Source organism: Sesamum indicum, linkage group LG10, assembly GCF_026168435.1.
Source record: "Sesamum indicum cultivar Baizhima isolate 11 linkage group LG10, ASM2616843v1, whole genome shotgun sequence".
Taxonomy (NCBI): Eukaryota; Viridiplantae; Streptophyta; class Magnoliopsida; order Lamiales; family Pedaliaceae; genus Sesamum; species Sesamum indicum.
In genome coordinates, this window is record NC_142666.1 from 16,973,230 (window position 1) to 16,998,987 (window position 25,758).

At 32.4% G+C, this 25,758-nt stretch overlaps 3 protein-coding genes and 1 pseudogene across 3 annotated transcripts; all 4 read left to right on the plus strand.

Annotated features, from left to right (window-relative positions):
- Nucleotides 1–1,915: 1,915 nt before the first annotated feature.
- LOC148786742 (putative disease resistance protein At1g50180) lies at nucleotides 1,916–7,473 on the plus strand. The gene is made up of 2 exons (XM_088886254.1): nucleotides 1,916–3,138; nucleotides 3,539–7,473. The coding sequence occupies exons 1-2, from the start codon at nucleotides 2,133–2,135 to the stop codon at nucleotides 5,290–5,292; spliced, it is 2,760 nt and encodes a 919-aa protein (XP_088742380.1). The 5' UTR covers nucleotides 1,916–2,132; the 3' UTR covers nucleotides 5,293–7,473.
- Nucleotides 7,474–12,661: 5,188 nt separating this feature from the next.
- On the plus strand, nucleotides 12,662–17,794 carry LOC105171893 (small ubiquitin-related modifier 1-like). Its single transcript, XM_011093150.3, has 3 exons — nucleotides 12,662–12,858; nucleotides 16,721–16,870; nucleotides 17,548–17,794. The coding sequence occupies exons 1-3, from the start codon at nucleotides 12,772–12,774 to the stop codon at nucleotides 17,623–17,625; spliced, it is 315 nt and encodes a 104-aa protein (XP_011091452.2). The 5' UTR covers nucleotides 12,662–12,771; the 3' UTR covers nucleotides 17,626–17,794.
- A 3,461-nt stretch (nucleotides 17,795–21,255) lies between these two features.
- LOC105171892 (small ubiquitin-related modifier 1) lies at nucleotides 21,256–23,821 on the plus strand. Its single transcript, XM_011093149.3, has 3 exons — nucleotides 21,256–21,641; nucleotides 23,235–23,384; nucleotides 23,503–23,821. The coding sequence occupies exons 1-3, from the start codon at nucleotides 21,555–21,557 to the stop codon at nucleotides 23,578–23,580; spliced, it is 315 nt and encodes a 104-aa protein (XP_011091451.2). The 5' UTR covers nucleotides 21,256–21,554; the 3' UTR covers nucleotides 23,581–23,821.
- A 674-nt stretch (nucleotides 23,822–24,495) lies between these two features.
- LOC105172061 (cytochrome P450 71D95 pseudogene) lies at nucleotides 24,496–25,758 on the plus strand (annotated as a pseudogene).

Genomic DNA, 25,758 nt, shown 5'->3' on the forward strand with positions numbered 1-25,758 from the left:
TTAAGGCTCTTAAATCAAATTTATACTTATGTGGAAAGTTATTTGTTGTAAAATATATACATCCAAAAGTTTTAAAATAAGAGTAATTTACAGCTTTCTTAAACAACACTTCATAGGGGGCTTCCACTTCAATATAGGTGTAGGTATTCTATTTATTATATATGTGGGTGTTCAAATAACCTCAGTCCAAAACATTATAGGTAAATTAGCTTGAAACATCAAAGATCTAGCAAGTTACAAAGATGTTTATGTTTTCTCTCCACAATGCCATTTTGTTTTTCAACTCTAAGGATCATAGAGTAAGCCTTGCTGAAATTAGGCAGTGGCTCTATCATGAGGATTTGGTTCCTCACATAGTCTTGATTTTCATTTAATCCCATAGGAAATTGTATAAGTTGATATGCAATCTTGAGATCTGCAGTCTCCTTGGCAGCCCCACTGGTGCATTTTGGGGTGTGTGTAATGCAAGTCAACTCATCCCAAAGTCTCTTTAGCTTAGAAAAGTATGTGGAGACTGACATGGAGCCCTGTGACAATGAAGCCATTTCTATTTTTAGTTGATATACCATGGGACCGTTGCTTTGTCTAAACTTGTTGTCTAATTCAACCCACAGTTCCCTAGATGTATTTGTGTACAAGAAACTCTCCACAATATCTCTTGAAATGGAATTCAAGCTCCACGATGTCACTATGCAATCTGCCCTGATCCACTATTCCAATTCCTTGGTGTTTTCTTCAGGTTTCAGTCCCTTTGCATTTATGAAACATGTTTTCATCTTGGTTCCCCGATCCAGTCTAATTGATCTGCTCCAGGATAAAAAACTGGATCCATCTAGTAAGGTGGTAACTAGACTCAAACCAGGGTTATCACTCTGCTACAATTTCAAGATTTCCGGATCTTCTGCCGTTCTTGGTGCTGTGTGTGGTTCTTGTAATCAAGAAAGGTGGGAATTCAATTTCTTGTTTGATAAAATCAGAGACCGTCAAGGATGACTCTGATATCATGTAAAATTTGCAGCGAAAGTACACAAGAAAGAAGAATAGAACTTCATTTATAAGAGAAGTATTTCACAATTGGCAAAGATGATACAGAGTTTTCTGAGAATTGTTGCACAGTGTTTTTCACTTCTTGAAGAAGATGATGATCCTCGTGTATACATATGCCTTTTTATACTTGCATTCTTTACCGCCATGTACATCTTATGTTATTAATTTTTCTAATTTTTGTGTTTAAGATGGATGTGAATTCATAGAATTATTTAACATTCTTTTAGATGGATAAAAAATTCGTAGCAATTGAAACATATGATACTTTTCCCATAGACTGATTGTAGTCCGTGTGCTTCACACTTAAGTGCATTTTGGCATCCACATATCTTACTCTTGCGGTGAAAGAAACAAGAAAGCATTTGAGTTACTTATATAATATAGATTGAAGGATGAGTGCGGATCGTGTGGTACTGATCATTATTAAAACCAACATTTTTTTTTAATAAATTAATTATAACTATATTATGCAATCATCAATAACTAATATATTTCAATTACTAATATCAAATATATATAATTAATTAAAACTAGTATTATAGTAAACCAACCACTAATTTAATATGGATACATTGATAGGATTAGGGGTGTCAATGGGTAGAGTGAGACCCAACTCAGATCCATGCTCAAACCCTATAAAGATTATTAAACCTAGGTCCAAATCCAAACCCATTAAAAAATATAAATTATATTTGAGTTGGGTCTATACCCATCAATAAATTTGTGTGAAAGAGGAGAAAATAATTTCCTAGGATTAGAATTTAAATTAATTCTGAAAGGGATTTCTTGAACTTGTGTTATGAGTAGCCGATTCTTTTACTTTAACTTAAATTGAAAGTGAGAATCAAGAAAGTGTGAAATATGGGAGAAAGAATCTAAAACTTCCTATTTGCAAGAAAAGATAAGAGGAGAAAAGAATTTGTACCATGCGTAGAATTTGTGTCAAGTTGGGATAGAAGTTGGTATGCGCATATATAAAATGAAGGCAGTTGGTGAATAAGAGATCAATAACATCCATCCATTTTGCAATTACCCGCTTCTGATCCAACACATTTCTCCAGAAAATCACCCAAATACAAAGTAAAATGGTTGATTCTGTTGCAACAATAGCTCTTGAAACACTTCGGGACCTGTTGATTGAGGAAGCAAAGTTTCTATGGAGTGTGGGCGGTAAGGTTGAGGAAGTCCGTAGGCAGCTCAACATCATGCACTGTTTCTTGAAGGATGCTGATAGGAGGCAAGACCGGTACAATTCACAGACAGTCCAGAATTGGGTGGCTGAACTTCGTGATTTGTCCATTCAAGCTGAGAATGTACTAGAAAGATATGCTATTGAAGTGGTGTCCAGAAGAGAAGGAAAAGGCCTTAAAAAGGTTCTCAAAAGATTCACTTGTATATTGAGCGAGTGGTTGAGAATGCACCAAATCGGAGAAGACGTTAAAGATATCAAATCTCGTATGTCCGACCTCACCAAACAGTCGGAGTCCATGAGTGTAGGAAACAACTCATCAAGATTGGTAGATGAAATCGATTGGTCGAGAAGAACGTATGGGCATGAGGTTGAAAAGTATTTTGTAGGAATGAAGGAGGATATTAAACAGTTAAAATCAGTTCTGACAACTGATGACAAATCAAATGGAGTGATTTCCATATGTGGCATGGGAGGCTTGGGAAAGACCACTCTTGCTACTAAAATTTACAATAGGGAGGCCGTGCAGCGGTGCTTCAAATATCGTGCTTGGGTTTGTGTAAGTCAGCAATTTCAACCCAAAACTATTTTCCAACGACTATTAAAGCAACTTCTTCCGTACGAAAGTGAAGAGCACGACGAAGATACATTGGTCAGAAAGTTGTACCAAGTACAAAAAGACAGAAAATGTCTCCTAGTTTTGGATGACGTTTGGGAAGTTGATCACTGGAATTGCTTAAGGCCTGCTTTTCCCATTGGAGAGGCAGATAGCAAAGTTTTGCTCACAACCCGAAATCAAAACATTGCTTCCACAGGATACGTCCACAATCTGAAGTGTCTGAGTGAAGATGAAGGATGGGAGCTCCTTCAAAAGATAGCACTCCCAAACAGTTATTCACAAGGTTAGTTTGTAAATATTTTTGTTTTTGTTTTATTGATTTTGAATCTTCTTTCTCTAATTAGTGACAAAAAGAAAAAAGAGTAATGATGCTAAAAATATCATTAATAGTATATATTAGGCGAAAAAGATTATTTTAATGTCTAATACTTTTTTATAGTTTTCATACGACAATATGTGTGAAAAAATTATCTTTAAAAATTAATAACGACAAAAAAGTTGTCATTATGAATAATTAGTGATAATTTCATGACAATACAAACATAACAACAATTCTCTTTTTATTTGAAGTATGGGGCGAAATTCTCTTATTTTGATTTGTTTTAATCACACAAATTTATAAGAAATTCAAATTTTGTAATATTTTGAATTAACAAACGTAAATAACTGACATTAATTCATTATGTATGCAGAGCTACCTACAACTGAAATAAAGTTATTGGAAGAATATGGAAGGAAAATAGTAAAAAAATGTGGTTATTTACCATTACCCATTTCAGTTATTGGGGGAACTCTTCGTCATGAAAAGACATCATTAGAATGGAAAAATGTGTGTAGAAATCTTGATTCGTACCTTCAACATGGGAGAGGTTTGGAGACTGACAAAAGAGTAAATCAAATACTAGATTTGAGTTACAATGTGCTCCCTTACAATCTGAAACCATGTTTTTTGTATTTGGCATGTTTTAGAGAGGATCAAGAAATAGATACAGAAAAACTATATTTACTATGGATGGCTGAAGGAATGATTTCTTCAGAAGATAAGGGAAGGGGAGAAAGTTTGAGAGATGTGGGAGAACGGTATTTATTCGAGCTAGCAAATAGGTGTTTGGTTCAAGTGGAAATAGACGAGTTGCCGCTCTATAATAGGTTTAAGTCATGTCGGCTTCATGATTTGATTAGAGATCTATGTTTGTCAAAAGGGAAAAGACAAGGATTTCTGGAGGTTCTGGATAGAGAGATGGGAGGAGGAGACTCTTCCATTTGCAAACCAGATAGAGTGGTTGTCCATATGGGAGTGGATAACGATCTTAGTCAAACGATTTGGGAAAATAAGAACTTAAGATCTCTTCTATTCCTCCGAACGAACTTGACAGTTTGGCACAATTACATTACATTTGGGATTTTCAAATCTCTCAAAGTCTTAGTATTGGAAGCTCATTCATTTGATAATTGGACATTGCTCAAAGGAATCGCAGAATTGAAGCTGTTGAAGCTATTGAGTCTCGAATATAGTGTCGTGGAAGAATTGCCAGCATCTATATGGAAGCTATCTTGTTTGCTGACATTGAATTTGGAAGTTAGAGGACCTCTTAGATTACCCAATTCCATATACAAACTGAGGCGCTTGAGGCATTTATTTTTGGAAGATGATCATAAGAGCGTTGGAGGTGAAAAGTTGAAATTGAAAGGGTTGAATGAGTTGGAGGTGATAACTGGGTTCAAGAGTTCAGTTGATGACATCACTCATCTTCTTAAATTGCTGAAGCTCCGAGTATTGGAAGGAACAATTTGTGATGAAGAAAGTTTGTCAATGATTGTTGATCACATCTTAAATCATCAAGAACAATTTCGCGACGTACGACTTAAGATTGACATGAATGTTAATATGAATTCGGAAGATGGCTCAACTCTTCTCAAAAGGTTGGTGATGTGTCACTCACTACATTACTTGAGTATTGTATATTGTCGAGTAAGCAAATTACCAGCTTATGAAGTTCAACTATATCAAAGTGTGATAGAATTGCAGCTTGTGGGTACAAGGATTGAGGAAGACCCAATGAAAATACTAGAGAAGCTTCCCATGTTAAGAGTTCTTCGCTTAAGGCACGTTCCATATGTGGGCAGAGAGTTGGTTTGTAAGGCAACTGGATTTCCTCAACTCAGAGAGCTTTTGTTGAATGATTTGCGGAATTTAGTAGAGTGGAGAGTGGAGAAAGGAGCAATGCTCAATCTCTCTAGTCTGCTTATTAAGGAATGCAGTAAATTGGAGATGATTCCAAATGGATTGGAATTCATTAATACTCTCAAACGACTGAGTATTGTATGTATGCCACAAGAGTTCGAGAAGAGGGTGCAAGTGGTGGATGGTGAAGAAGGAGAAGATTATCACAAAATCAAACACATACCTTTCGTTGAAATTTATTATGACAACTAACAATGGTGAGACAGTAGTAGTTACATTCCTCATCATCCTTTAATATTGTCTTCATGTGCTTTGGCCTCCATTCAATGTCAATTGCTTCTTGTTTGAATCATACATGGCTTTTCAATCTGGTTACATTTGTGTCTTTGCTTTTTCTTTTGATTTATACATCTCACCTTATCTATCATTACTAGTAGGAATCACGTGCATTGCACGTGATACTTATAATCTTCACAAAATTTACAAGTTTAATTAAGCAAAAATGTAAAATACTCATAAATTAATACATATTATTTTAAAATTTAATAAGTACTTTATAAATGAAAGGATTTTATTCATTAAGTTTAATGAATTTGAAATTTTAATAATTATTGTTAATATAATCAATGAAAATTCAAAAGTTAATTAACAGTAGAACTCATTAAGTTGTTATGTAAACATATGGTTCCATTATTCATTTGCTAGTTTGATTTTGTTGGAGGAGAAATCCTCTTGCCTGCCTTCATGAGTTTATTGAGTTTTATATGTATATATATATATATAATCTACCCACTGCTAATCGTTGGAGTTTCAATATCAATTTTCTTATTCATTATTAACTATTTTCATTGTCTTCTCAAATATACTGTACCATATTTCTTATCAATTTGATGTATTTATTTTATGAACTTTACATGGAATGTTGAACCAATCAAAATTAAATGACTTAATTTATGCTTTATTTTCAATTTTCTTTTGTAATAGGGAACGTATCCTACTTTTATAGATGCACCCATGTCCACGTGGACGGTCAACATCTATCTTATATCCAAACCGAGCTTGCTGCATCCATTCATTCTCAATTCTTTCTTATTATCACTGTTTGAATCATACACATACATGCCTTTCCACTCTGTTACATTTATGTCTTTGGTTTTTCTTTTTTATTTCTAGTAAATTAAATTTCACAAACTTATATTATTAGTCCTATAACTTTAAGTTATTAACACTTTTTTTTTCCGTAACTTTCTTGATTTACACATTTAGTTCTTATTTTTCTTGAAAAATTTAGTCCTGTCCCAATGAAACTGTAGAGGGTTAAAATTGTCTGAAATTTTGCCCGGATTTGATCAGATCCGATTGGAGGACTAAAATTGTGTGTTTTTGAAAAGTTACGAAACTAAATTGCAATTGCATAAAGTTAAAGGATTAAAATGTGAAATGGCTAAAGTTGGGAGATGAATTTTGCCTTTAACTCTTTAAAAAATATGGGTTATTTGTATAAATGATGTTGACATATTTGATGGGTGTATGCGTACTTTTTCAGAAAAAATGATTAGTTTGTGTAAATAAAATATGAATCAAGGGGTTTAAATATATTTATCTCAATAAATTATAATATAAAGAAAATGTCGTAGATATATAATATGTGTTTGATTTAGGCTTATGTAATGAAACTGAATTAGGGCAAACATGCAAATCATGTACCCCACAGACAGTCCAATAATAAATTATCAAAAAGAAGAAAATGCATTCAGGCAATCAGAATCAAATCTCCATTACTCATTCACAACCTAACAGTTCTGACAGCTCATCTAAACCCAATCGTCCATCGGCCGCTAGATCCGGCAATTTCGTCTGGGAAGATCGTCAGAATGGTTGAAGCTTTTGCATCGGTGGCTCTCGAAACCCTTCGTGACCTGTTGATTGAGGAAGCGAAAGTTTTATCTGGGGTCGGCGATCAAGTTGACGAAGTCCGTAGGCAGCTTTACACCGTGCACTGTTTCGTGAAGGATGCTAGTAAAAGACAAGATACGGACAACTCCGAAACGATCTGTATATATGAAAATATTAAATGAGGGGCAAAATTAAAAATTTATGTAATTTATTTTTGTTAACTTTAGCATTTTTTGTCCAAAATCTGAGGAAATGGGTCAAGTTTGAGAACTTTCGAAAAAGATATAAGTGTAATTTTTAAACTTTTTTGGAGAAAGTGAAATATCGTATTTTCTGGGGGTCTAATTGTTATTAACCCATGTCTATATCTACACTGTTATAAAAGTATGAATAACATTAATATAGGTTTCTTTCTATTCTTGATTGCACTAAAATATCCCTATGATTGTATTGTTTTCAATGGTATTTATGTCGAGTATTATTATTATTGTATAAATCTATTCAATTTCATGATATGTTAAGTTTTTTCAAGTTGTATTCTTTTGGCCAAGTTATTATTTCTTGAAAAAGAAAACAGTTAGACTCACGTATCACCAGTTTTGCCAGAACCCCTAATTTAGGTATTGATACGGTTTATAACGTGAAGTTTTTTTTGCCAATTGGTAGAAAGAACAAAAACTGCTGCAATTTTTAAAGTTATATGAACAAATTGCAAATTCTAATTTGAATAAGACCAAAATTATCACCAACTGACTTACATGATTAATGTTGTATTTTTTTTTTTACTGGGTTCAACAGTTTGGTTGATAATATCACTCATCTTCTTAAATTGCCGAAGCTCCGAGTATTGGAAGGAAGAATTTGTGGTGAAGAAAGTTTGTCAATGATTGTTGATCACATTTTAAATCATCAAGAACAATTTCGCGACGTACGACTTAAGATTGAAATGAATGTTAATATGGATTCGAAAGATGGCTCAACTCTTCTCAAAAGGTTGGTGATGTGTCACACACTGCATTACTTGAGTATTTGCATATTGTCAAATGAGCAAATTACCAGCTTATTGAGTTCAACTATATCAAAATGTGATAGAATTGCAGCTTGTGGGTACAAGGATTGAGGAAGACCCAATGGAAATACTCAAGATCCAACGGTGTATATATCGGCCAGCAACTCGCCATGGCGGCGCTGGATTTTTAGAGAGAAGTTCCGGCGATTTTGGTGGGGAAAACAACAGACTTCGAGGTGACCGGAGCCCGTCTGTTATTTGGTTTTGTTTTTTTTTATAATTTTGATGACATGGATAAAATATCCACGTCACGCCTATTTTTTTTTTAATTTCCACGTCGACGCCACATCAACGCCAGGTAGTCGCCACATCATCGTTTTCAGTTAATAAAAACGCAGCCCCCAATTTAAAAAGTCACGTGAGGGACATGTGATATTTTTCAGCGACTGAGGCAATTTTTCGACGAAATTTGTACCAAAATTGAGTTTTTTTAAGTTATAGGGGACTAAGATGGAACCCTAGTAAGTTACGGGACTAAAACGAGAATCACCTGAAGTTAGGGGACTAAAATTTCCTTTAATCCTTTTTATTAGAACTCCACTCTTATCATACGTTTTTTTTCCTTTGAAAACAGGAGGAATTTGACAATGTTAAAAATTTAAGGGACTAAAGTGGTAAAATCAAATTTAAATGAACTATTTTACCCTCCAAAAAGTCAAAATTCAGCCATATATTCAACAAAAAATAGCTTGAGACCAGACTGAGGCAAAAACTGTAAATATTTTTGAAATTTTTGTAATTTTTGATATTTTTTAAAAATTTCCTGTAATTTTTTTGTATTTCTAAAATTTTTCTGTAAATTTCTGAAAATATTTTTTCAAAATTTTTCTAATTTTCTGTATATTTTTGGTATTTTAATATTTTTTTGTAAACTTTTGGTATTTTAAAAAAAAAATCTGTATGAATTTTCAGAAATGATTTTCAGAAAAAATTTGTGAAATAATTTTTCAAAAAATTTCGAAAATATTTTTTCAAAATTTTCAAATTTTCTGTAAATTATGAAATTCATGTAATTTATGTGCAACTTATACAATTTATGTGTAATTTATGCAATACATGTGTAACTTATGTAATTTATAATTTTTATGTGTAATTTCTACCATTTCTGTGTTATTTTAGCAATATATGTGTAATTTATGCAATTTATAATTTTTATGTGTAATTTATGTAATTTGTAATTTTTATGTGTAGTTTATGCAATTTATGTGTAATTTACACAAATTTCTGTAATTTATGCAATTTAATAAAATTTTACATAATAATCACATTAATAAAGAATTTTAAAACAATTTATGCAATATCAACAATAATACATTAATAAATATAAATAATCATAAATTACAAATAGTCATAAAGAAAATAAATTACAACAATATTCCCGGTACATACTAACGTTGTTACATATAATAATGTACATAATCATAAAATTAATTTAGATCAATTTTCTCAATATTAATAGTTTTTTTATCATAATCACAAAAATTAAAATAAATTACAACAATATTCCCATAATATTTTTACATAATAATGTAAATAATAAAAAAATTAATTTAGGCCAATTTTCCCAATATTAATATTTTTATATAATAATATAAATAATAAAAAAATTAATTTATACCAATTTCTCCAATATTAATATTTTTACATATTAATAAAAAAATTAAATAAATTAGAACAATATTCCCAATACATATTTACATTTTTTTACATAATAATGTAAATAATAAAAAAATTAATTTAGATTAATTTCTCCAATATTAACATCTTTACATAATAATAAAAAAAATTAGTATATTCTTTTGAATTTGACATATTAATGTCAATTATAATTCAAAACTTTAGACTAATACTTTTATATAATTGGTGTAGATATTTTCTAGTGGTACGCCGTCTCTACCGCATGGTCGAGGGCATGGTCGTGGTAGTGGTTCGGTACTACTAGCAGTACTGTCAGATGCTTCCCAAGTTGGGGAAGTATTGTCCCCTGCCCCCAGACTCCAAATGGTGCTAGTACATCTAGAGCTGCATGTACGGCTGCCGATGATGCGTTACAGCAGCCTACCACACTGGCGGCTACTCCACCACGACCACGACCACGACCACCATCAATCCCCCCACCATTAGTGCGCCAGTACATCAGCCTCAATGACGCAAGGAAAGTTTGTTAAATAATTTTTTTTATATGAATTATTTTATCTTGAAAATGTTAATATCAAATTAAATTAAGGTCTTATCGACGGTTATGCAGTTGTGCGGGGATATTTCCCCCACCCATGACCGTGTCTGAGGCAGGTACCGCTAGAGCACCAACACTTTTGGTTTGAGAGATGAATGCAATTAGTTTTAAATTAATTTTTTTATCTAATATATAATCTAATTGTTTAATTTATTTTACTAATATTTTGTTTAATTTTAGCAGATGACCTACTGGTGGGACTGTGACGATGAGGCCATGTTCCGGGTCTTCCACATGTGGGCTGGAAAGTACATTCAGAATACCTTCTCAGTCGCCTGGTCCAGCCTAGTCAGGTCACAAAAAGTGTTTCTAAATTAGATGAACCATTCCAAATTAATATATAACCGTTCCAAATAGAATTATTAATCAGTATTTAATATGTGTTCCAAATTATATGAACCGTTTCTAATTCTATTCCTAAAATAATTCTACAAATGTGTTCCAAATTCAATAACTCCTTGCAAAAAAATGTTCAAAGACCGTTCCTAAATTGATCCCAATTAGAAAAAAAAAAAAAAAAACAGTTTCAAAACAAAATTATGAGTATTACAAATATCGTTCCAAAATTTCACCTAAAAAATATAAGTAACCGTTAGAAAGACCATCCCCAACCGATCCAATTCTTAAATTAAATTTTTTTGGGGCTAAATCGATATTAGGAACGATTTTCAATGACCGATACAATTACCATCCCAAGTTGGAACTGCTTTTCGTAAACCGTTCCTACTTTTTTGTAACACCAACTGCAGGGACGGATTTCCATCCGTTCCAAACTCCGGTCCAAATAAGTTTTGTGTTTTTGATATCGTCCAAAGTTAAAAACAACCATTCCAAAATTCTGCCTTTTTTTGTAGTGTTACCGTCAAGTTGAGTCAAAAGTTTGGCGTGCCAAAATTTTTTTATCATCGTCAATTAGTAATGAATATATCACAGGCTTGGTTAGAAAGCAGGTCTGCTGCTTGGTTGTCTTATCTATAAATATGAGATTTCTTGATCTCATATTTGAATACAAGATTTCTCATAGAAAAAAAAGAAAATAGTTTTTACTATATAAATTCAAAATAGATGTATAAAATATAAATACAATATTATACCAATAAATAATAGTATTTATGTTAGAAATAAACGTGAAAAAATATTTCAATTTTGAAGAAAGAAATTGAAGGAAAAAAATCCTTTTACAGTCAAAAAGATCAATTTTGTGCCTAGATTTTATTCCATATGAAGACTAATTAAATAATGTGGAGCAATTTACTCTATATTGTAAGTTTAAATGAATATAAAAATGTGAATAATAAATTATATTAAAAATTAAAGATATAACTTCTATTAGACAAACAATTACTTAGGTCCAACTTCCAATCAACCAATAGTCTCTTAATTTAATCGTCGGAGTGGTTTTTTGGTGTACCCCCAACACCTTTGACGTGTTGCTTTGATTTCAGATTTATTTTCAATGAAAACCCTGAGGACCTGGGGCGATCCCACCGACCTCGTCATGTATGCAATTATCATTAACAAATAAAAGCATAATCATGTTTATTGCGGAGTAGCACAAAATTATTGAACTAAAAACATTACCTTCGGTTGTAATAAGGTTTATTGTAATTATTCTTTTTAAGAATAATAACAATATTACAACTATAGTTACCATAAATATATTTAAAAAAATAAAAGAAGTACTCGACTTGGTTCATGAATTTCTAAACATTTATAATCTGATTCGAGCTCGACTCGTGAAGTAGCTCAAGTTAAAAAATAATTAGCTGAAAGATTTTAAAGCTCGCTTACTCTACATTCCTAGATCAGAACTAAATTAATGCCTAAATAACATTTAATTGGTAACGGAATTATGTATAGGATTCGACAGTGTATGCATATCTAAAAGTTTAAATATAGTTAAAATTAACATATAAACCATATAAACGGTCGAAAGTTAATTGTATTACATGATCATTGAAATACGTGAAGAGAGGGTGTTTACGAAAGAATAACGTTAAATATTCATGCTAGGAAATTTAAATTTATTTTTGGGAATTGATTCTTAAAAAAACAAAAAATATATTATAAACTCATTACAATTTACATAGTTCAAGTAAAATTTTAAATCACTAAATTTGAATATATTTCTAAAAAATGGAGTCTCCAATTTGTAATTTCCTCAAAAAATATATTTCTAATACAATGTTATTTCCTCTACTATTTGTAATTTTGGAGTCTCCAATTTGATTAAATTCCATATCAGACTTTATTTTATTTTATTTTTCCAGCTACTTACTATACAATGTATTTCCATTTTAGAGAAAGGAAACCTAAAAATCACACGCGCACACACACACCCACATAGACACACACAAAATTAAAGTGTATAAAGACAGAAGTGGTTCAATGCTTTAACTCAAACAGCAACCAAAGGAGAATCAAAGGAGGCGTTCTTATTTGTATTTGTGATTGTGTTCGAACACACACACACACACACACACACACACACACACACACACACACACACTGAAATTAAGGCTGAAAGAAAATGAGATCAGGAGAGACTTCCAACGGCAAGAAACCAAGTCATGACCAATCCATTGTTTCTAAAATCGCCCTCTCCATCAAATCTCAGGTACATTTCTTCTTTCATTTCCCTTTCTTTTTTTTTTTTAATTGTACTTATATATATATATATATATATAAATTCTCCTTTTTGTTTATGGTTAGATTAGTTTGATTTGATTTAATCCTTTTGAAAATTTATAACCAAGAAATGATTTTTATGTGATTTTTTTTTTATATTTGTTTATGGGATTTTAAAAATTTATAACCAAGAACTAGTGATTCGGCATGTTTGTCGACTCGGTTCTTTTTGTAATTCTTGATCTACTCGAAATCAAGAATCTTTCCGGTTGATAACCCCAACAACCAAGATTGATAAACATTGCAATAATAATAGTATTATATTATAATAATAATAATTATAACAACAACAACAATAATAATAACATAAAATTGAAGTATTCCCTTCAACCAAAGTTGTAGCAAGGGGGCTCTTATTTATAGGTAATCATAAATTGATTGGAGATGACCAAATCCATCGGTGACTTAGTGGAGAATTTTCATGAATTTGATGGAGCATCATCTCAAAATGGTTGGATAAGGCTAAATCTTGCTAGATTTTGTAGAGGTCATCTCACAGCAATTAGGAGATCTCCACCGGACTAGGTTTAGGGTTATTTCTTGGAAGTTGGAGACTCCCTACGCTTGGGGGGCGATTGGAATCTGTTGCAGGTGAATGTATCTTTTAGGGGTTAAATTCATTTTGGCCCCCTGTGATATATCAAAATATCAAAAATCCCCTTATGAAATTTTTAATATCACAAATCATCCTTGTGTTATGAATAAATAATCACACTGCCCCCTAGTCAATTTAAACTTATTTTTTTAAAAATAATGACTAAAATACCCCTTCTAGTCAACGGTCAAACTAAATCTATTTATATATAATTATTTTGATTTATAATATATATAATTTATAACTATTAATATATATTTACAATATATATAATTAATATTTTTATAAAAAAATTCAAAATAAAAATTATAAACCCCCCCTCCCCCCCCCCCCCATCGTCTTCCCCGACCACCCACGGCCCGGCTTCCCCCTACCCACCAATCTTCCCCGGCAGCCCTTTTCCCCCCACCCCTCCCCTTCCCTCCCCCCATCGCCCGCCCAGGCGACGCGGTCGCCTGTTGGGTGACCGCGTCGCCCTCGTTGGAGATGGCGACGGCCATCGCCCTCGCCTTCGCTGCGTTGGGCGACGACCGTCGCCCATGGGTGAGGAGGGCGCCCGCCCTCCTCTTCAGCAACTGCCGCCGCCGCTGTTTTTTTTTTTTTTTTAAAAATATGTAAGTTTTTAATTAATTTAATTAAAGTTATATTCTATTAAATAAATAATTAAATAATTATTAATATAAAATAATATTTATTATTAATAAATATATATAATATTTTAATTAAATAATTATTATATAGAATAATATTTATTAATAAATATATAATATTATATATATTAGATGTGAGATAAGGGCAAAAATGTCAAGAAAAAGGCATTTTTATTGCAAATTCGCAGTCAAAGGCGCGTGTAGGTCAATTTCTGTATGGAGGGGGTTTTTTGAACTTTATTTTATATCAAAGGGGGGGTATTCGATACTTTAATTTTTATAGGGGGTTTTTTAAACATTCTTATTATCACAGGGGAGGTCTCTGGATTTTTCCCTATCTTTTAGAGATAAGAATGTCTACCCAAATTTTACACTAAGTAATTGAGGAGATATCTTATTCCAGCCAGAGTCCAAGCTTTTAGGTTTTAAGGTCTGGCTGGAGACACCACGTGTCTTCGAGGGGGTTGCTAGTCTTTATTTGATTTTGTGAGATGTGCCTTTAGAGATCCTACATAGATGCCCTGTACTATGGATTTTGACTTTGCCTAGGGGATTTCAAGTATCTAAACTTTCTTGTGGGCCTGTGAGAATTTCTTGGGTCTGGGCCTTCTTGGATTTGGGCCAATTTGGGTTTCTTTTGGCCAATTTATGTTTTTGGAGGCATCTCCTACCAGACTTCTTGGGGGCTTTACCCAGAGTAAGCTGTCATAGGACATTCTAAGCTCTTACTCGAACTGGGCCCCTTGGGCTCCACTTTATGGACTAGGGCTTAATGGGTGTCTACTCAACTGTACGGCTTTATTTTTCTACAAGAAAATATTCATAATAGAGACATATCTATTATGAACAGAAGTTGTGTGCTTGCACGGAGCAAAATTTGTGTGTCTCCTCAAAAGAGGATAATTTGGGGGTGCCTACTCAAAGAAAGACTTAAGGCCTTACTAGGGAGCAATAAGGTGTCTGCTTAGAGCAAGCTTATATGCCTTCACAGAGGAGGGTTTAAGTTCATGCACAAAACAAATCTTACAAGCTTGGCTAGAGAGGGACCTAGATGCTTGCCTCCAAGAGGGCTTGGATGCCTCCACGGAAGAGGGATTGTGTACCTGTGTGGAAGATAATGTTTTTTTATGTCTCCATGGAGGAGGACTTAGGGTGCTTGCTCAGAGGCAGGGCTTATTCCTCAAGGTTTGTGTGGAGTAGGGCCTCGTCTTTTTGTTTTTTGCATCTTTCACAAAGGACTTCCTACTTGTACTTCCTAGCCTCCTCTAAGTTATCGTATTTTTCGGTTTAGACTAGGGGATTGTCAAAATTGGGAGCAGACTTCTTGGATCAAGATTTGAAGAAGTCCCCATCTTGCAATCTTTGTGTAAAAGCACATGTTAGTACATCAGAGGTAGCAGAAAGGACCTCTAAGCCCCTAACTTTAAAACATCGGCTCATGGTTGTCTTTCGACGTATATTACTATTGGCAAATTGGTGTAGAAAGAGAGAGTGAAATTCTTTGAACGAACGAATTGACCTCGTGGGCAATTTGTTGAACCACTGTTGGGCCAAGCATGTGAAGGTGGTTACCAACACACGACACTTGACACCAAGGATATATCGGTGGTAGAGAAAGGCAACATTCTAAAAGCAGGACAAGTGCTCCAGTGGGAACATGGTTCCATCGTACTTCGAAAGATTATGCCTCCTTCCAAATGAGAGGGAGTTTGTCTTCCATAAATTCTTTGTTAAATGGGTTATTGGTCCTTATTTAATTCCGTGAGGTTGAAAGATAGGATGCACCTAAGTCACCTATAAACCACACGTATGGATTTTGACTTTGGCCAGGGGCTTTCATTCTCTGAGCTTCCTTGTAGGCTTTGTGAGGTATTCTTAGATTTGGCCTTTATCAAATTAGGGCCAATTAAGCTTCTTTTGAGTAATTTATTCTTTTGGGGCATCTCCTGCTGAATTTTCCAATTATCTCCTGAACTAAAAGTATTTAATTATGTCATATCTTTCGGATAATCTTTAAATTCAAAACAAATTGATAAAAATACCCTTTCTCCGTGCGAGGTTTTCCTTGCTCCTCATTAAGACAGGTTAACTAACTAATGATATACCTGCACTCCGTCGTGCACTAATTATTTTGGTTACAATTATTTACATATTTGTTGATTAGCATTCATTATCTTAATCATATTAACTATAATTAATCATATTTGTTTATTAATTACATAAAAAAATACAAGCAACCCCCTATAATATTGCAAATGAGTAAATTACCCCCTTACGTAAAAATAAATAGTAATTTACATCTTTATATAATCTAAAATATACCAATTTACCTTCCTATTTTTTTTTCCATAAAGAACTAATTTACTCATTTATAATATCACATGGTGCAAATTGCTATTCACCCATGAATTATATATTTGAAGTTTAGATCAATAATTAATAATAATATATATATGCATTCAGAATATCTCATAGTAATACGAATGTAGTTAATTAATTCTGGATGCAAGTTATCTTTGAACTACTTAATTTTTATGTCATTGCAGGACGGGGACGAGGTCTACTACCGGTTTCCGCGCGACAAGAAACTACAACACTTATTTACATCTTACTGTAGACAGAAGAAATTAAGCTACGATGCAATAGCATTTGTGTACGATGGCCGACGCGTCAAAGCTTCAAAAACTCCCCTCGAGGTAACGTCTGATGATACTTCCGCGTAACATCTTTATTTCCATCTTCGATGCTAGAATTTAATGTTAAATGTGATTCTGTAACGATATGCACAAATTGCTAATAGGAAATGTGCAATTTACCTCCATGATATGAGAAATGTAAAAAATAAATAAATAAATAAAAAAACTGTTGTGAAATAAAATAGCAAATTACCCCATGTGTTTTGAAAATTAAACCAATTACCCCCCACCAATCTAAATAATGGGGTAATTTGCAAGTTTTTTTTTTATAGAAAATATTTGTTCATTTCACATATCACATGGGGTAAACTGCATTTAACCCCTTTTTTACTGTGTAAGTAAAATATTTGTTCCTAGCATTGTAAGATCAAAGAAAACAATGATGAAATCTGCCTAAAAATAACATTATGATAGCGGAAATGTAATTATTCTCTTGCATTTGCATTAGTTTGCGTCGATGTATTATCAATACGCAAGTATAGTTTAGTTTTAAAGTTCATATGCGTAGCAACGTTTTTGTGCATATGATGAATGGCTGATTTTCGGACCGAAAGATCCCATGTGCATCATAACTTTTGCACATCGCTTGCTTTTATTCATAAGTTTTGCACATCGCTTGCTTTTGCTAACTATGAAATTTTTTTATTTGTATTTCTACTTTTGACTTTATACATTAGATGGAAATGGAGGACGGAGACTCTATAGATGCCATGATGCATCAGGACGGCGGTGGCTATGCACTCGTGATTACTTGATCAAGAGTGAAGAAAGTCAATACAAAGATCAACCAAATAGATATTTATGTTGTTGATTTGCTTTATCTTGTTTGTTTATTAGACTAAATGCTACGACGTGTGAGAGTTTGTCTATTTGGATGAGTACTTTGAGGTATATGATAACAATGATTTTTCTCACTATTCTGAGTTGAGGATATGGATGAATTAACTATCTTTGATTTGCTTTTTTTCATAATGTTGATACTGTTTTTTCTTTATATTCATTCACTAATGGAAATAATCAATTTTATTGAAAAATGTCACGTGCATATTATGTGCGCAACTGTAACTAAGGAAAATTTTCAGAGACAAATGTCCGCAATGTGCTTCTTTTTTTTCCTTAAATTATTGTCCTTCGTTGCTAGAATAAATTTTAAGTGGACCAAAAGTATTACCTTCCATTCTTATAAAATGAAAATTACAATTTTTTCAAGAAAAAAAAAGTTGAATTCATTGAACTATTAATCTGTATTAATGTTGTAACAAGCTATCAATAGCTTTTAAATTATACTAGTTGATCGTCGTGGCACGTCATTCTTGCGTGCATATAAAAATAACTTTTCATATTTTAAAATATATTATAATTAAGAACAAATATATAAACCAATAAATCACATTTAAAAAAAAAACTTAAGGTATTATCGACACAATAAAAAAAGTTAGTGTAGTAGTATTAAAATGATGCGTAATCACTTTTGTAAACAAAAAAAGAGGTGTAATTAAAATTAATTTTTAAATTAATTAACTAGGGGTGCAATTGTGATATTAAAAAAAAAATTGGTGTCATTAACTGCCTTTTGTGAGTGTAGATGGCATTTTTTTCTTTAATACTAGCTATTATAGCACGTCTTTCCTGTCTCTATATAATAAATAATTTTTCACATTTTAAAATACACTATAAATAAGAATAAAATATATAAATTAATAAATTATATTTAAAACAAAAAAGAAACAAAAAAAAGTAACCTCCATTTCATATCTGTCATCGGGGTATAATTGTCATATTAAAAAAATAGTACGACGGTGTCATTAAACGCTATTTGTTAGTATAATGGACCTTTCGTTTTTATATTAGTATAGACATAAAAGTTCAATCTTGTGGAATTATTTTTAAAATGTGATTTTTTTTTTTCTGATTGTAACGGTCTTGTATTAATATAGATATTTTTGTGTGCTTATGATGGTTGATTTTCTGATTGAACAGTCTCATGTGCGTCATAAATATTGCGTATCACTTGCTTTTGCTAATGGAAACATATAACAACTATGAAATTTCTCTTTGAATGGCTAGTTTTGACTATATACATAGCTGGAAATAGAGGGAGAGTCGACCGATGCCCCGATTGATCAGGATGGAGGTGGCTACGTACTCGTATTGACTTGATCAAGCATGAAGAATAATGAAACGATCAACCAAATAGACCGTATAGACATTTATGGCGTTGGTTTGTATCTAGTTTGTTTATTAGATCTAAATAAAGTTACACTATCCTAAGAGAGTATTATGAGTGAACTATTTTCGATTTGTTTTTCATCGTTTTTCATAATATTGGTGTCGTTCTTTCTTTTCATGCACAGAAAATGACCAATTTGATTGGAAAATTTCACGTGCATATTATGTGCATGTCAACTGCAAATTGCGGACATTTTCCAAATATAATGTTCTTAATGTGTCATTTTTTTTTTTTATAATTCTTGTCCTTCATATTATCAAAATAAATTTTAAGTGGAAACTGTTACCCTCCATATTTATAGGACAAACATTAATTTTACCCAAAAAAAAAAAATTTGAATTCATTGACCTATTCATATTAACGCCGTAACAAGCTGTCACTAGCTTTTTTTGAATTATATATCTCAGAGTTCAATCTCGTGGAATCGTTCTTAAAATCTAATTTATATTCTTATTGTAACAATCAAATTTAGACAAGATTAAGGCTAATTAATTCATTAAGGCATATAGTAAGAAATTACAACGATACAAAGGGCTCATCAATGTTTGATAATTCTTCTAATTAATTTGTAAAATATTACATACTTTATGCAGTTAACAAAGCACAAATTTAATCAAAATAATATTTTGAAACCTCCTATGTTATGTCATTCATTGTTGAAATTATTCTCAATACCACAATTTTTTTCTTTTATTCTTTGGTCATTTTAAAATTACACTATTTAATCAATTTAATATAGAAAATGTTAATATATTTTTTATGAAAATTGAATATAAAACTAGACGAAAATAGCTTAGGTGAATAATTGTGAGTAGTAAGTTTGAAGTTTTAATTCTATCAAACTTTTCTTTGTTGAAAAGTAAATATATGTATTTCTTAAAACTTTTGCTCCTATAATGGAAAGTATGACTATTATTACAAACACTACAAATTATTAATTTTTCGGTATATTATAAATGATCATAATTAAAAATTCATAGTAAATAAATAATTTTAATTATGTTAAAAAAATCAATGTGAAAGTTTAAATTTTTACCACGATTAATTAATATTTATCATAATTTTAGCTATGGTTATTGCTATAGTTTTAGTTATAATTAATGTTTGACCACACTAGCGAAAACAACGGCTAATGACCGTTGCATAACCGTGATTAATTTGTATTCACCATAATTTCTTTTTTTTTACCATAGTAATTAACAGTAGTGAAAAATCATATTTCTTTTAGTAAAAATATTTTAAAGTTTGAAGAAAAATGCATAGCACTAAGATCAACAAATTTAAGAAAAAAATCAAAATCCTTTGAATTTAAAACCATCCAAATAAATTAGAAGGATTGATTATTATGTATTGAAACCCATAATTTTAAATTCATCAATACAAATGCAACTTAAAAAGATTTTAATAATTATAAAAGTATTTAAAAAATGATAAAATGAATAATTACAATATTTTTGAGAAAATATTTTGGTATTTAACTCGAGAGTCTAATTACATTAAATCATATCCCATATAATTACAACAATAAGGAAAAACGATGCGACTTTTTTGTCAAACATTTATAACAATGATCGTAAACTTTAATTCACTACAAAAAAATGCAATATTGACTATGGTTAATTGTTATGGTTAAAAATAAAATAGTCGGAACAAATAGTCATTGACCACGGCCATACAACGGTTGTTGGCCGTAGTATCTGCTAGGATAGCTAAAACATTTGTCATGTCTAAAAGCTATAACAAATAATTTTTACCATGGCTCTTAGCCATCGCAAATAACTTTTTCTTGATGAAAAATTTATGTTTTTGCAGCAATTTTATTTAACCGTACTCAATAAAAATTAATTACCACAAGTTTTAGAAAATTATAGCCAATAATTATTTTTTTCCGGGTAGTATTTGCGGACGCAAAATACGTCGTAAAACAAAAGAGTTTCTAGCTTTGTCAAATCTTCGTAAGTAAATTCCATCCCTAGCAATTTATTATCTACTAATCGAACGTCTCATTCGCCATTGTGATTATATTTCCATGGATGTTGCTCAGCTTATCTTGTTGGTACATATACAGCTCACAATAACTTATTTCCTATATTTCAACAACGTTTTTCAAGAATCGTAATTATAACAAAGCAACAAAAATAGCGATTCCCTCAGTCTGCAAAAAAAATTGAAATGAGACAGAAATTGTCAGGTGCTTACCATGTCTCCAATTCTTCTTCACTGAAAATGAAACAAACCAATGGGATTCAGTTTGACCAACATGAATCAGTCTTTTTGGATGTATTTGTAAGGCGTTGCTGTAGTTCTTTTTTGAGATTATAATTACACAAAACCCCCTCTTCTTATGTATAATTAGCTGAGGTGAGGGTACTGTATAATTTTGCTTTTCCCACAACACACACACACAACACACAGTGAGAGAGACACAGAGAGAGAGGGAAACAAAGTGTGAAGATGGGAGGAGGAGATGGAAGCTGTAGAGGTAAGAGCGCGGCGGTGTTACCATCAAACACTGCCGTCAAGCTTTGCATCAAATCTCAGGTACTCTAATCTCCTTCTTCTTCTTTTTAATATCGATATTTTTAAAATAGGCCCAAAATTAAAGTTCTTAATTCTCTACTTTGCGGGATTAAATGTGTTGAATTTTTTCAATTTTAAAACTTCCGTAAAGTATGAGATTAAATATGTTGAGGTTTTTTTTTTTCTTTCTAATTTTGAAATTATTTTGAAAATTTGGTTGAGGATTAAAAGTGTTGAACTCGAGGTGTTATTTTATGGGAGTGAAAGTATAGTTTCCATAATTTTGGGTTGCTTAATAGGGGTAGAGAAGCTGTTGAGTAATGAAAAGTGTAGGAAATGCTTGTGACTGTGTGTATCTGTGTGTTTGTGTAAACTATCTTATTATCAGTGTCTTAGAGGGGCAAAAGAGTGGGATAAGTGCTAGATGGGGTTTTTGTGTAGACATTTATCAAATTTTTCGTTAAAAATAGGATAAATTACATCGATATTCTTCGAGCATAGATCAGATTATACAATTTGTCGGAGGTGTTTGTATAAATTTTGTATTTAAATAGAGGGTGCAGTTGTAATTATAATTATAATTTCACAAGGTGTAGCTGTAATTTTATAAAAAGTAAAGAGTGTGTATTTTGGATTAATTTTAAAAAATGTCGATGTAATTTACCCTTAAAAATAAGCTAAAATGAGTATGTATTATTTGCAATTTATGATTTTGAGCCCATTCGTATAATCCAATAGTTATAAACTTCGAATCGACCAACTTTTGCAATTCTTTGATAAAATTACAAATATTTTCAAATGTTATTTTGTTTATTTTCGCGACGCTCCCAATTTCCCTATAATTAAACTTATATTTTTTTCAACCATAAAAATAAAAAAAAAAATTGCAAACGACCCTGATGCCCTATGAACTTTTATACATAATATTTGAAAATTATAGTTAAGTAATTTTAAGGTATTATAAAGGAAATAACATAATAATTGTGGAAAAGATTGTATAAGAAATAATTCAAATAAGAAGGATTATATGGCATGTCTAAATCACTCCTTTAAATTAATAAAATAATAATATAAAATTGCCTGAAACTTATATAATTTTCAACTTTTCTTAAAACCCTTTATATATGAGATTGTTCCCATAATTTTTTCACTCAATACATATAATTAGTCACGTGACAGTGCTAAAATTATCACTAATCTTCTTTTTTTGCCTAATTAATGTGTTAAGCACATTTACAACTTAATAAAAAAATGATATAAATGCATTTTTGTCCAATAACTTATATCATTTGGCATATTCATCTTTAATTTTTAGGGATAGTATTTTGATCCTGCATCTTTTCAATTTTCGCTACTTCAGTTTTTTTTTTTTTTTTTGCCGGAGACCCTTCACACTGGTGGAAGTAGCACTCCGGCCAAAAAAATAATTGAAATTGCGAAAATTAAAGAGACACAAAGTCAAAATGCTACCCTAAATAGCTGAAAGACAAAAATGGTTAATAACCTAAATTACGCGACGAAAATACATTTAACCGATATGTATATATATGGGCATTATTAGTAATTATCTATTGAATTATAATTTGGTGTTTTATACGATGAGTGTACGTATAGGATGGAGATGAATTGTATTTCCGATTTGCACGTGAAAAAAGAATGAAAGCTCTACTCTCAAAGTACTGTGAGGAAAAAAATGTAGACCTGGAAACACTACGGTTTTTGTATAATGGCCGCCAGATCAACTTTTCGGCCACTCCGACGGAGGTAAACAAAGAAACAAGATACTACTATTAAAATTAAATTAATATTAAAAGAATTAGCTACGATAATTGTTTTTTATTTTTATTTTTTGCGTAATTATTTGATTTGTTGTACGACGTAGCTTGGCATGGAGGATGGGGATATGATAGATGCCATGACGAGCCAAGATGGAGGTGGCTACTTTGAGAACCATCGCTGAACTTGAAAATTCGAGCAGCATGAACAATATTATAACTAATATATATTGTTGCGTCCTTTGAATTTGGTTGGATAATTGGAACTTAAAGCTAACATTTGAGCAGTTTGTTTGCTAATTAAAATTAAATATTTAATCTTGTAGTTTCATTTACTTTAATCCTATCTGTAAATTATGTTATTAGCATAATGTTTAATTTCGTCTGCAGAATCTTGGGATTGCATCGGTTTTAATTTTGGAATGTATGCCAATCTTGTACTTTTGCCATTTTATTTTTGAGTAAATTACATTTTTTCATACTAATTATGCCTATTTTTGTATTTTACTATTTAATTTTTTTTATGTCAATTTATATATCATATTCATTTTTGCAAAATTTGTACTTGGAGGTATGTGGCTGTTTTTTAGTCGATTTTTCTGTTGGAAAAAATTTCACATGCAGTGCACATGTGATATTTTACTCATGCATTGCCCTTAAATATCACATCAGCAGTGCACGTGATGTTTTTTCTGCAGAAAAATCGACTGAAAAATGATCATATGTGACAATGAACAAATTTCTCAAATTTAAAATAGTAAATTAACACGCACAAAAAATAATGGCAAAATATAAACAATATAATTGGGATGACAAATATAATATATCTGATCATGCACTAATCACACCTTTGTTATATGGTTGGTCACTTTTCCTGAATTGTACACCAATCACACAACAAGTATATTGCACTTGTCGTATAATTGGTTTAGATTTGGTCGAGTCAGATCTGAGCTAAAATTTTTCAAAAATATTTATATATTTAAATATAATCTCATGAAATGTCAGTATAATTTATCCATAAAATAAATCGGTAATTTAGAAAAAACTGAAGCAGGCAGAGATAAAAAGCAGTAGCCAAGACTGGATATTCAATTAAGATGGCCATCCATCAGTCATCATCACTTCCTCAAAATAATTGTAAGTAAATTTAGCTGGGGCGACGGTTCAAACCATAGTTGATCAAATGTTGAAGTCTCCGAAGATCAAAGACCACATATTTTTCTTCTCCTGCTCAAATCTTTCACTATAAATACATGCACAAGATTGTGCATGCATTTCATCAAACACCACACCGATCCATTACCAATTTAGCGTACATCTAGTGGAGATTCAGCTGCCCTTCAGCTTCACTACTCTCCTGCTTTTATCATCTTTCATCTTCTCTCTCATCAGGTTATGGAAGAAGTCTGATTCCCCAAGAAAATACGAGAAATTGCCTCCAAGCCCGCCAAAGTTGCCGGTGATTCGGCACCTCCACCACCTCGTGGGCGGGCTGCCGCACCACGCACTCAGAAGAGTAGCACAAAAGTACGGCCCCGTCTTGCACCTGCAGCTGGGAGAAGTTTCGGCAGTTGTTATCTCATCGCGGGAGGCGACTAAAGAGGTCGTCAAAGTTCAGGACCCTGCGTGCGCGGACAGGCCAGAAAGCATCGGCAGTAAGATCATGTGGTATGATTACACGGACACCGCTTTCAGCCCCTACGACGAGTACTGGAGGCAAATGCGCAAGATATGCATTATTGAGCTTCTCAGTGCTAAAAACGTCAAGTCTTTTGGGTCCATTAGGCAGGACGAGGTGTCCCGACTCGTGAAATCTCTGTGCTCATCATCTGGGGAAGCCGTCAACCTGACCGAGAAGGTGTTTGCATTCACGAGTTCCATCACATGCCGGGCTGCGTTCGGGAAGGTGACGAGGGATTAAGGCTGTCACCATGGCCGGCCGGGGGGTTCGAGTTGGCTGATCTGTTCTCGTCTTTCAAGTTGCTGCTCCTTCTCAGTTGGAACAAGTACAGGCTGCTGAGGATGCGGTGGAAGCTTGATACGATTCTTGATGTCATCGTGGATGAACATAAGTTGAAGCAGAGTGGAGAGTGTGGAGGTGAAGACATAGTCGATGCTCTACTCAGGATGCAGAATAATGGAGAACTTGAATTTCCCATCACTAATGACAAAATCAAAGCAGTCATCTTCGTAAGTACATCTTACCATATAAGTGGTTCAGATTTTGATCAAATTGATTTCCAACTAGAATTTTCCATCTATCGTATTAGGATTATATGCTTCATTGAGTTATTTGCATGCTCCTCTCCTGAGTTTTCATGCTTCGGCAGGGACCTACCTTTATGCTGGTTGACCGTTAG

Excerpts from the sequence above, each read along its gene's own strand:
- LOC148786742 (XM_088886254.1), top strand. The coding sequence starts at position 2,133 with ATGGTTGATTCTGTTGCAACAATAGCTCTTGAAACACTTCGGGACCTG. Across the intron at positions 3,139-3,538 it reads CCCAAACAGTTATTCACAAG|TGTATGCAGAGCTACCTACA; the intron begins GTTAGTTTGTAA and ends ATTAATTCATTA.
- LOC105171893 (XM_011093150.3), top strand. The coding sequence starts at position 12,772 with ATGAGATCAGGAGAGACTTCCAACGGCAAGAAACCAAGTCATGACCAA. Across the intron at positions 12,859-16,720 it reads CCCTCTCCATCAAATCTCAG|GACGGGGACGAGGTCTACTA; the intron begins GTACATTTCTTC and ends ATGTCATTGCAG. Across the intron at positions 16,871-17,547 it reads CTTCAAAAACTCCCCTCGAG|ATGGAAATGGAGGACGGAGA; the intron begins GTAACGTCTGAT and ends TTTATACATTAG.
- LOC105171892 (XM_011093149.3), top strand. The coding sequence starts at position 21,555 with ATGGGAGGAGGAGATGGAAGCTGTAGAGGTAAGAGCGCGGCGGTGTTA. Across the intron at positions 21,642-23,234 it reads AGCTTTGCATCAAATCTCAG|GATGGAGATGAATTGTATTT; the intron begins GTACTCTAATCT and ends GTGTACGTATAG. Across the intron at positions 23,385-23,502 it reads TTTCGGCCACTCCGACGGAG|CTTGGCATGGAGGATGGGGA; the intron begins GTAAACAAAGAA and ends TGTACGACGTAG.